The sequence below is a fragment of the Leucoraja erinacea genome, chromosome 4 (assembly GCF_028641065.1).
Source record: "Leucoraja erinacea ecotype New England chromosome 4, Leri_hhj_1, whole genome shotgun sequence".
NCBI classification, from domain to species: domain Eukaryota; kingdom Metazoa; phylum Chordata; class Chondrichthyes; order Rajiformes; family Rajidae; genus Leucoraja; species Leucoraja erinaceus.
The window spans coordinates 55143292-55155769 of NC_073380.1; the positions used below are offsets into that span (position 1 = coordinate 55143292).

Consider the following 12478-nt stretch of genomic DNA (forward strand, 5'->3'; position numbering starts at 1 on the left):
TGCCGTTAGCGAGTTTTCCCAAGTACCTGCCATTAGCGTTACGAGCCGTTAAGAGACGTCCCTGAGCTCCGACGTACACAATACGTTCATTTTCCGTGCTCACCACGAGTTTGATTTTTTTTAAACTCGGGAGAGCTCTTGGAATGAACTCGTACCGTGGGACAGGGCTATTAGAATAAAAGAACGTACCAATAGAAAGGAGATGAGGAGGAATTTCTTCAGTCAGTGGGTGGTGAATCTGCAGAATTCATTACCACAGACGTCTGTGGAGGCCAAGTCAAAGGGTATTTTTAAAGTAGAGATTGGCCGATTTTGTGATTAGTTAGGGCATCAAAGGTTATGGGGAGAAGGCAGGAGAATGCGGGTGAGAGTGAAAGATAGACCCGCCATGATTGAACGGCAGAATAGACTTGATTGGCTGAATGGCCTAATTCTAGTCCTATAACTTATGAGCTTGAAGTAATTGCTTCTATTGACACATGTAACATAGAGCCTTTAGCACTTTTAATTAACCTTTAGCCATAAAAAAATGGATAAGCCCCTCTTCCCCATTGACAGAATAGTTTTTATAACACAGTTTGCTAAACCGCGGGTTTCTTAGGAATGTAATGATCTGTGTTTAGTTTGATGAAAGTTTTAAAATGTGGTAGTTTTACAGTTCAAAGTTATTTGATGTTCAGGGAATTGTAAATGGGGCCATTTGTTTCTGTGCACCTGCTCCCTTTAGGACTGTCTGTCTGATTTTGAACTGAATGAATAGTATAGTTTAGAGAGGTAGCGTGGAAACAGCCCCTTCAGCCCACCGAGTCCACACTGACCATCCATCGCTCATACACAAGTTCCATCTCACACAATAAGGACAATTTACAGGGGCCAATTAACCCACAGTCCTGCACGTCTTTATGTGGGATGAAACCAGAGGGAACCGGAGCATCTGGAGAAATATGTGAAAATTCCACACAGATTGCAGCAGATGTCAGGATTGAACCCGGGTCTCCGGCGCTGTGAGGCAGCAACTCTACCAGCTGTGCCACTGTGCCGCAGTTAACTACTCAACTACCTATCTCAGATGTAAAGAGCAGAGAACTTAATGGCTGCTTCAGCTCAAAACTCTTTAGACTAGGTTGCGTTTAGACTTTAAATTTAGTTTTAGTTTTAGAGATACAGCGCGGAAACAGGCCCTTCGGCCCACTGAGTACACGTTGTCACTGGGAGAATGTACTAAATCTGTACAGACAGCACCTATAGTCAGGGTTGAACCCGGGTCTCTGGCGCTGTGAGGCAGCAACTCTACCGCTGTGCCACTGTGCCAACCTTTTATGACCACCTTGGATGTAATGTAATTTAAAACATTGAACCCGTTCTTCCTTGGTGGTTACGTGTTAAATCTTATAAGCCATTGATGGTGTTGGTAGGGAGAAACGCCCTAGTTTCACAATCGTAGAGTTGTACTACTTGAAGCTGGCTCTTTGGCTCTCTGAGCCCACTAGTGGGACTCACATCTTCATTCCTTCTTGATTTGCAGCAACGGAGTGCGTGGATAGTTCCCTTCTTCTGCTACCAGATCTTTGACTTCACCCTCAATGCTCTCGTGGCAATCAGTGTGGTTGTCTACCCAAGCTCCATCCAGGACTACCTACGACAACTGGTACGGAAGGAGTGATAGATACTACTCAACAACTTCCTTAGAACGCAAAGTGCTGGAGTAACTCAGCGGGTCAGGCAGCATTTCTGGAGCACATGGATACCTGACAGTTCGGGGCAGGACTCTTCTTCAGGCTGATTGTGGGAGGAGGAACAAATCTAGAGAAGAGGGTGGTGGTAAGTGGGGGGGGGGGGGGGGGGGGGGGGGGGGGGGGGGGGGGGCTGGTGAGGAGGGGTGAAGAGATTAAGGTGAGAAAAGACCAGGACCACTCAGGGCCAGCCACAAATCAGACCTATTTTCAGTCAGAAACATTGACCTGAAACATTCGCCATCGTTTTTCTCTGGAGATGCTACCTGGCTCGCTGAGTTACTCCAGCACTTTGTGTCTATCTTTGGCATAAACCAGCATCTGCAGTTCTTTGTTTCTAAGCTTTTCACTATACGTTGGTGTACGTGACAATGTATTCTGCATGAATAGCTTACAAGCCAATAGTATAAACATTAAATATTCCAATTTTAGGTTTAGGATTAGAATTATTATTGTCATGTGAAATTAAACATTTTGTTTTGCATAATATCTAAACAGATCAGATAATACCATAATAGGAATGAACTGCAGATACTGGTTTAAACTGAAGGTAGACACAGTCTCGACCCAAAATGTCACCTATTCTTTTTCTCCAAGGACGCTATCTGACCCGCTGAGATAATACCATAGATAAGTACAAACAAATCAAATTCCTGGGATGTCAGGACTTTCATATTAAGAAAGACTGGATAGACTCGGTTTGTACTCGTTAGAATTTAGAAGATTGAGGGGGGAATCTTATAGAAACTTACAAAATTCTTAAGGGGTTGGACAGGCTAGATGCAGGAGGATTGTTCCCGATGTTGGGGAAGTCCAGAACAAGGGGTCACAGTTTAAGGATAAGGGGGAAATCTTTTAGGACCGAGATGAGAAAACACATTTTTCACACAGAGAGTGGTGAATCTCGGGAACTCTCTGCCACAGAAGGTAGTTGAGGCCAGTTCATTGGCTATATTTAAGAGGGAGTTAGATGTGGCCCTTGTGGCTAAAGGTATCAGGGGATATAGAGAGAAGGCAGGTACGGGATACTGAGTTGGATGATCAGCCATGATCATATTGAATGGCGGTGCAGGCTCGAAGGGCCGAATGGCCTACTCCTGCACCTATTTTCTATGTTTCTATGTTTCTAAACTCATGAAACAATAGAGAGAGCAAACGAAAGAAGCTCCAGGTTTAACCTGTCTCCCATGTTCTGCCCCTATAGCCAGACAACATCCCCTACAAAGAGGACATCACCTCAATGAACCCAACTTGCCTGCTGTTCATCGTCATGTTCTTCATCAGTGCTATTCTGGCCTTTAAGGTAAGTGTTGGTCCAATCAAGCTCAGCCTTGCCCAGTGAGTTAGCCCCTCATCCTGTAATCCACCAGCTCTCCTCAACAAGACCTTTCCTTAAAGGAGGCTTTATAAGGTGCTGGTCAGACTACATTTGGAATACCGTGAGCACTTTTGGGCCCCATATAAGTTCATAAGTAATAGGAGCAGAATTAGGCCATTCGGCCCACCAAGTCTACTCTGCCATTCAATCATGGTTGATCTATCTTTCCCTCTCAATCCAATTCTCCTGCCTTCTCCCCATAATCCCTGACACCCTTTACTAATCAAGAATTTGTCAATTCTCCACAGCCATCTGTGGCAATGAATTCCACAGATTCACCACCCACTCACTGAAGAAATTCCTCCTCATCTCCTTTTTAAAGGTATGTTCTTTCAGTCTTAGGCAGTGCCCTCTGGTTCTAGACTCTCCCACTAGTGGAAATGTCCTCTCCATATGTAGTCAATCCAGGCCTTTCACTATTCAGTAAGTTTCAATGAGGAGCCCCCTCATCCTTCTAAAAGGATCTGAGGAAAGATGTGCTGGCATTGGAGAGGGTCCAGAGGAGGTTTACATGAATGATTCCCGAGGTTGACCATTAAGGAGCATTTAACAGCACTGGGCCTGTACTCGCTGAAGATTAGAAGGATGAGGGGTGACCTCATTGAATCTTATCGAGTAGTGAAAGGCCTGAATAGAGTGGATGTGGAGAGGATGTTTCCACTAGTGGGAGTCTACGACCAGAGGGCACAGCCACTGAATAAAAGGACGTACCTTTATAAAGGAGGTGAGGAGGAATTTCTTTAGTCAGAGGGCGGGGAATCTGTGGAATTCATTGACACAGTCGGCTGTGGAAGGCAAGATAATGGATATTTTTACGGTGGAGATGGGTAGATTCTTGATTAGTACGAATGCCAGGAGTCATGGGGAGAAGGCAGGAGAATGGGATAAAGAGGGAAAGATAGATCAGGCATGATTGAATGGCAGAGTAGACTCGATGGGCCGAATGGCCTAATCCCGCTCCTTATGAACTTCTTCACCTTTGTCGCAACTTTCAAGGTACTGGGCACCTCTAGCCCAAGGTCCCTCTGCTCTACGACATCTTCAAGGTCCCACTGAGTAAGTCCTGCCCTGGTTTGACCTACTAAAATGCACTGCCTCACACTTACTTAAGTTAAGTTCCAATGGAAATGGAGCAGGCGTGTGGGTGCGTGAGATCAAACAACACGTTTCTGTGTACTTTATGCTACAACTTCTTCCTCCCGTTAAATAACCTTCAGACTTAAATTGCCCACAGAAAGCAGAAATCCTGTTCGGATATGAAAATATTTCTCTGTATATGTATACGTCAGATGGTGCCAAGGTAAATTTATATCCAAATGGATTAAACAGACATTAAATTAGTGTGAATCGGCACAATTCATGGTGTGGTATTGTTACTGGCAAGGGTTGGATTATCCCTGAACTTGTGTGTTCTCAGCAGGCGAGATCCGATGCAAGAATTCCTCATGCATGGTCTTGAGCCAAAACGTTGACATCCTGAGCTACTATCTACCTCATTGGAAACCTGCGGACTATATTCAATCGGACTTTATAAGTTCTAGGAACGGAAGGAATTAGGCCATTCGGCCCATCAAGTCCACTCCGCCATTCAATCGAGGCTGATTTATCTTTCCCGCTCAACCCTATTCTCCTGCCTTCGCCCCATCACCCCTGACACTCGAACTAATCAAGGGTGACTTTGCTGGACTTTATCTTGCACTAAACGTAATCATGTATAGTCTTTCAGATGACTGGATAGCATGCAGTAAAAAGTTTTTTGCTGTACCTTGGTACACGTTGCAATAAACAAAACAAAACTAAACACAAAGTTATGTGATGTAGTGGGATTGAAATGCAAAAGGAAGCAACAATCTCCTTTGTTTTCCAGGCGTATCTCATTGGTTGTGTCTGGAACTGCTACAGGTACATCAATGCCAGGCATACTGCTGACGTTTTGGTCTATGTGGCTAATGACACCACGGTAAGCGAGGAGTGCGTGCCCTAAATGTCTTTAATGTCCTTGCATCTTGTTCCATCCAATTTGCCTCCTGCATGTGAAGTTTACCCAGAGCGATCCCTACCGAGTTAAGGTGGTGAAAGAATGAAATACAGTTTTCCGGCACGGTGGCGCAGCTGTTAAAGACGCTGCTTCTCAGCGCCCGGTTCGATTCTGTCCTCAGGTGTTGCCTGTGTGTGTGGAGTTTGCACGTTTGCGTGGGTTTCTGTCGGGTACTCCGGTTTTCTCCCACATCCCAAAGATGTGAGAGTTTGTAGGTTGACACAAAGTGCTGAAGTAACCTCAGAACACAGGGTTAATTGCATGGTGGTTGAGTGGTAAATTCTGAAGGAAGTTGATGGAATTGGGGAGAATAAAATAAAATGGGATCAATGCAAGATTAATGCAAACAGGTGATTGATGGTAAGCGTGGACTCAGTGGGCCAATGAGCCTGTTTCCATGCAGTTTCTTTCTAAACCTCTGCTGAATGGTCAGCTCTTTATTGTGATCCTCTGATCTCCTTGTTTGAGAGACTCCATACAATTATAGAATCACACAGCATAGAAACAGACTCTGGTCCATAAACCATGCTGGCTATTAGGTATAAGAAAGGTTTAGAGGGATATGGACCAAACATGGGAAAATGGGACTAGCTTAGACGTGGTACCTTGGTCGGCTTGAACGAGTTGGGCCAAAGGATTTGTTTCCGTGCTGTATGAATCTGTTGAAATATGTGATGGTGAGAAGATAAAGGTTGGAACACACTCCAACACTGTGCATACGTTCAGAGCCCTCGTCCCAGGGTAGAAATATCAGAGACTACAGGGAATAGTTTTAAGATGAGAGGGGCAAAGTTTCAAAGATACGGTGTGCTGAGCAAGTTTTTTACATAAAGGGTGGTGAGTGCCTGGAAACTGCTGCTGGAGGTGGTGGTGGAGGCAGATACAATAGTGGCATTTAAGAGGCTTTTGAATAAGCACATAGATATGCAGGGAATATGGATTATGTGCAGGCAGATAAGATTTGGTTTTGGCATCATGTTCGGCACAGACATTGTGGGCTGAAGGGCCTATTCCTGTGCTAACCTGTTTTGCATTCTATGGTCTTTTCCTCATGTAACAAAATTACTTCTTTCATCTTTAGGTTCTTCTTCCGAACTACGACGAGACTGTTTTAATCCCTGAGAAAGATCCACCCCCTCCATACGTCTCCGCTTAAAGTCACAGGGAAACTGACCTAAGCAGGATTGTATGCATCCCTTGTACGCTTAGTGTCAGACTAAACACTGTAAGAGGGATCTTCATTCCATTGTGCATCATGTCTGCTCGTTCTGGGAATGAAGAACCCCATCATTAAGATTTCTTCTTGTTGCTTTTTTCCTCTGGTTGTTTATATCACTCCCAGTAATGTCTAAAAGGACAACGCATCCTATAAACATGGATTTATTGTATTAATGCCCAGTTAATGCCCAGGGATTATGGGGAATAATTTGAACGAGTCAACGTTCAAATTAATGGAAGTATTTGACAATGAAACCAGATTGTATATTGAGAAGTGTGGGGATTCTTAGCACCTTGATTCCTTGTGGATATTTTGAACTTTATTCCTGTTGGTAACAGTGTGCGTGTGTGTGAGTGCATATGTGCACGTGTGTGTTGGTGCGTGGGTGTGTGTGTTTGCATGTGTGTGCTGGTGCATGTGTGTTTGTGTGTGCTGGTGCATGTGTGTCCGTGCGAGTTGCATGTGTGCACGTGTGTGTGTGCATGCATATGCACTTGTGTGCATGTTTGATTGTGTGTGTGTGTCATAGAGTGATACAGCATGGAAACAGGCCCTTCGGCCCACCTTGCCCACATCGACCAACATGTCCCATCTACACTAGTCCCACCTGCGTGCATTTGGACCATATTCCTCTAAACCCTTCCTATCCAGGTATAGGTCTCCATATTTCTTAAACGTTGCGATAGTACCTGCTATTTTTACATCTTGTGCGATAGTGTGCGCATGCGTGTGTGTTCCTGTGTGTGCGTGTGCGTGCATGTGGTCAACTTTCTTTCATTAGCCATTAGGATAAAATAGCATAGAATCACAGATTGGTGCAATATAGAGATGCTATTCAGTTCATTATGCCTTTGAAGCCATTCCCTCTGCTCTTCCATCACCCTCCCACCAAGCCTTGCCGAATTCCTCCATTGCCCCTTTCAATAGCTCCTGTTGAATCTGCCCTTCCACCCCATGTGCTCCAATTCCCAACTCTCTGAACATTGAGGAGCATTTTTTCACACAAAGGATGGTGGGTATATGGAACAAGCTGCCAGAGGAGGCAATTGAAGCAGCTACTATAAAAACATTTAAAATCCATTGCAACATTTGAGAAACAGTTAGGCAGGTACATGAATACGACAGGTTTAGAGGGATATGGGCCAAACGCAGGCAGGTGGGACTAGTATAGATGGCGCATGTTGGTCGGCGTGGGCAAGTTGGGCCGAAGGGCCTGTTTCCACAATGTTTGATTCCATGACTCTGTGATGTAATGAGTAGTGGAATCAAGAACCAGTCTGTGGAATTCTCTGCCTCAGAGGGCTGTGGAGGCAGGTTACATAGAAACATAGAAAATAGGTGCAGGAGTAGGCCATTCAGCCCTTCGAGCCTGCACCGCCATTCAATATGATCATGGCTGATCATCCAACTCAGTATCCCGTACCTGCCTTCTCTCCATACTCCTTGATCCCTTTAGCCACAAGGGCCACATCGAACTCCCTCTTAAATATAGCCAATGAACTGGCCTCAACTACCTTCGGTGGCAGTGAATTCCACAGATTCACCACTCTCTGTGTGAATTTTTGTCTTCTCATCTCGGTCCTAAAAGATTTCCCCCTTATCCTTAAACTGTGACCCCTTGTTCTGGACTTCTCCAACATCGGGAACAATCTTCCTGCATCTAGCCTGTCCAACCCCTTAAGAATTTTATACGTTTCTATAAGATCCCCTCTCAATCTTCTAAATTCTAGCGAGTACAAGCCGAGTCTATCCAGTCTTTCTTCATATGAAAGTCCTGACATCCCAGGAATCAGTCTGGTGAACCTTCGCTGTACTCCCTCCACTATGGCAAGAATGTCTTTCCTCAGATTAGGAGACCAAAACTGTACACAATACTCCATGTGTGGTCTCACCAAGACCCTGTACAACTGTAGTAGAACCTCCCTGCTCCTATACTCAAATCCTTTTTCTATGAATGCTAACATACCATTGGCCTTCTTCACTGCCTGCTGCACCTGCATGCCTACTTTCAATGACTGGTGTACCATGGCACCCAGGTCTCGTTGCATCTCCCCTTTTCCTATTCGGCCACCATTCAGATAATATTCTACTTTCCTGTCCTTGCCACCAAAGTGGATAACCTCACATTTAGCCCCATTATACTGCATCTGCCATGCATTTGCCCACACACCCAACCTATCCAAGTCACCTTGCAGCCTCCTAGCATCCTCCTCACAGCTAACACTGCCCCCCAGCTTCGTGTCATCTGCAAACTTGGGGATGTTGCATTCAATTCCCTCATCCAAATCATTAATATATATTGTAAATAGCTGAGGTCCCAGCACTGAGCCTTGCGGTACCCCACTAGTCACTGCCTGCCATTCTGAAAAGGATCCGTTTACTCCTACTCTTTGCTTCCTGTCTGGCAGCCAGTTCTCTATCCACATCAATACTGAACCCCCAATACCATGTGCTTTAAGTTTAAATACTAATCTCAGGTTCTCTTGATGAATAGGTTCTCTGGATGCTTTCAAGAGAGAGCTAGATAGGGCTCTTAAAAATAGCAGAGTCACAGGATATGGGCAGAAGGCAGGAACGGGGTACTGATTGGGGATGATCAGCCATGATCACATTGAATGGTGGTGCTGGCTCGAAGGGCCGAAAGGACTACTCCTGCACCTATTGTCTATTGTATATTGTCTAATAACAATCATAACAGCGCGTTCCAGGTACACATTACTCTCTGTGTAAAAAAAACTTGCACTAAAAATCTTTAAACTTGCCACACTCTCCTTTAAGTACGTCCTCAGGAATTTGACATTTCAACTCTGAGGAGAAAGATTCTGTCTACCCTCTCATAGACTTCATATACTTATACTCAGTCTCTGATGCTCTAGAGAAAACAATCCAAACCTGTCCAACCTTATCTTATAGCTAATAATACTCTTTGGCTAATACTCTCAAATCCGGGCAGCATCCTGGTAAATCTCTTCTGCATCCTCTTCAAAGCAAGTATTTCCAGAATTTTCCATAGTCCCTTTGAATTAAGATTTTCTGTTGAAATGATAGTTATTGGCTTTGTTCCCAAATGAAAAGAACTAACCTTACACTGACAAATGTCCTTTATTTTAAGTTTCGCAACTTTAAAATGGGTTGCAGTCCTGAGGTTGGGAACTGCTAACTTGCTATGTTGTGCGTGGAACAGTGGTGCAGCTGGTGGAGCTGCTGCCTCACAGCATCAGAGAGCCAGGTTCGACCCTGACCTTGGGTGCTGTCTGTGAGTGGAGTGGAGCACAGGTTCTCCATGTGATGGCATGGCTTTCCTCCAGGTGCCCTAGTTTCCTCTCACATCCCAAAGGCATGTGGGTTGATGGGTTAAGTTGTCTCTGTAAATTGCCCCTAGTGTGTGAGTGGTAGAATTGGGAGAGAGTTTATGATTTTAAAGTTTCCCCCTCCCCTCCCACCACCCCCCACACACACAAAACGCAAAACACCAACAAAACTAAAAAAACTAACATTAATATATGGGAGAAAGGGATATGCAGGGAGAGATTTAAAATAGTATAAAAGGTTGCAGAGGCCGCTATTATTTTCATGTGTACTGAGATACAGTGAAAAGCGTTTTGCCTGCTATCTAATCAAATCGGATTATACTACACATGAACACAATCAATCTAAACACGAGTACAACAGGTAGAGCAAAGAGAAGGGTACCAGAGTGCAGAATACAGTTTCTCAACACAGGATAATATTAATAATAATAATATATTTTATTGTCATTGCACATAAGCGCAACGAGATTTGGTATGCAGCTTCCATCCGATGTCATAACATAAATAACTAATAACATTTAGATTTAGATGCCCCAATGAGTGTTGGAGACACAAGGAACTCGTTTACAAAAAAAAAGACGCAAAGTGCTGGAGTGACTCAACGGGTCAGGCAGCATCTCTGGCGAACATGGGTCGGCGATGTCTTAGGTTGGAACCCTTATTCAGACATTCCCAGATGCTGCCTGACCCGCTGAGTTTCTCTAGCACTTTGTCTTTTAATAAGTGGTTGACAGTTGGCATGGACTTGATGGGCCAAATGGCCAACTTCTGCGCTGGATGACAGAACCTCCATTCAACTGAATGCTTCCCGTTGGGCTTATGAATTGGGCACTTCAGTATTTATCCTGATTAATTCTGAGTTTGATTTGAAGTTTATGTTGTGTTATACTTCACTGTCGATGATTTTTACTGCTGTGTTCGCTTGCCAAGAGTTGACGGGAATTGGATGCCAGGAACAAGACTCTTTAATCCTGTGACTGAAACAAAAATGTGAATTGTAAGTGTTTGTTGGAATTGAGCAGAAATTTGAATTGCTGCTTCCCATCATGGCTCTGATTGATAATGAATGAAGTCCCAGGATCTTCATTTAAATATTTGTTTAAATTAATTTGTGACTGTATATACAAAAGGTTCAATAAATGCTGGGCATGCCGACCCTGATATTGTTTGTTGTGTCACCTCATGGTTTCAGATCTTTAACATTTCAAAATCATGAGAGGAATAGATCGGGTAGATGCACAAAGTCTCTTGCCTAGAGTAGGCGAATCAAGAACCAGACGACATAGGTTTAAGATGATGGGGGAAAAGATTTAAAAGGAATCTGAGGGGGTAACATATTCACACAAAGGGTGGTTGGTAGGTGTATTAAACCAGCCGCTGGAGGAGGCAGTTGAGGCAGGGACTATCGTAACGTTTAAGAAACATTAAGACAAGTACATGGATAGGACAGGTTTAGTGTGATATGGGCCAAACGCAGGCAGGTGGGACTAGTGTAAATGGGGCATGTTGGTCAGTGTGGGAAAAGGCCCCATTTCTGCGCTGTATGACTCTATGACAGTAAGTCAGAGATCATTCACTCATTATCTCAAAGGAAGGTTACATTGACTTTGACGGAAGTCCTGGATTGGTTTCTTGACTCCAAGAGTTCACTAGATGATTTCCGAATGGTGGAAACTAGAAACTGCAGATGCTGGTTAATACACAAAAGAACACAAAGTTGGAAGAATGGTCTTGACCCATAACGTGACCTATCCATGTTCTCCCATGATGCTAGTCACAAAATGCTGGAGTAACTCAGCGGATCAGGCAGCATCTCTGGAGAAAAGCAATGGGTGACGTTTCAGGTCGCGACCCTTCTTCAGAGGTGCTGCCTGAGAGACTTTAGAGATGCAGCATGGAACAGACCCTTCGACCCAACGTGTCCATGTGGTTCATCCCCCGACACTAGCATTAACCTGCACACTTGGGCCAACTTACAATTTACAGCAGACAATTAACCTACAATCCTGTACGTCTTTGGAATGTGGGAGGAAACCGCAGCCACCGGCGAAAACCCACGCGGTCACAGAGAAAGCGTACAAACTCTGTACAGACAGCACCCTTAGTCAGGATCGAGCTTGGTTCATTGGCGCTGTAAAGCAGCAACTCTACCGCTGCACCACAATCCCGCAGACAGCTTCTGAGGTAAGGATCGAACACGGGTCTCTGGCGCTGTGAGCGCAGTGTGGAAATGTCAAAGACTAGAGGGCATAGCTTTAAGTTCAGAGGGGCAAAGTTTAATGGAGATATGAGGGGTACGTTTTTTACACGGGTGGTGGGTGTCTGGAATGCGCTGCCAGGAGTGGTGGTGGAGGCAGATCTTAAGACACTTTTAAATAGGCAGATGGATATGCAGGGATTGGAGGGATATGGATCATGTGCAGACAGAGGAGATTGATAGACACAACATGCTGGAGTAACTCAGCGGGTCAGGCAGCATCTCAGGAGAAAAGGAGAAGGTGACGTTTCAGAGGAAGGAATCCGACCTGAAACGTCACCTACTCAATAGACACTAGACAATAGGTGCAGGAGTTGGCCATTCGGCCCTTCAAACCAGCACTGCCATTCAATGTGATCATGGCTGATCATCCCTAATCAGTACCCCGTTCCCGTCTTCCCCACATATCCCCTACTCCGCTTTTCTTTAAGAGCCCTATCTAGCTCTCTCTTGAAAGTATCTAGAGAACTGGCCTCCACCGCCCTCTGAGGCAGAGAATTTCCACAGACTCACAACTCTCTGTGTGAAAAAGTGTTTCCTCG

At 44.7% G+C, this 12478-nt stretch overlaps 1 protein-coding gene across 1 annotated transcript in view; it reads left to right on the plus strand.

Moving 5' to 3' along the window:
- laptm4b (lysosomal protein transmembrane 4 beta) overlaps window positions 1–9778 on the plus strand; it is a 28964-nt gene extending 19186 nt beyond the window's left edge. The window contains exons 4-7 of the mRNA XM_055634317.1: window positions 1526–1648; window positions 2938–3036; window positions 4979–5071; window positions 6231–9778. Coding sequence (XP_055490292.1) covers window positions 1526–1648; window positions 2938–3036; window positions 4979–5071; window positions 6231–6305 — 390 coding nt within the window. The 3' untranslated portion in view covers window positions 6306–9778. The remainder of the gene's footprint in view (window positions 1–1525; window positions 1649–2937; window positions 3037–4978; window positions 5072–6230) is intronic.
- The last annotated feature ends 2700 nt before the right edge of the window (window positions 9779–12478 follow it).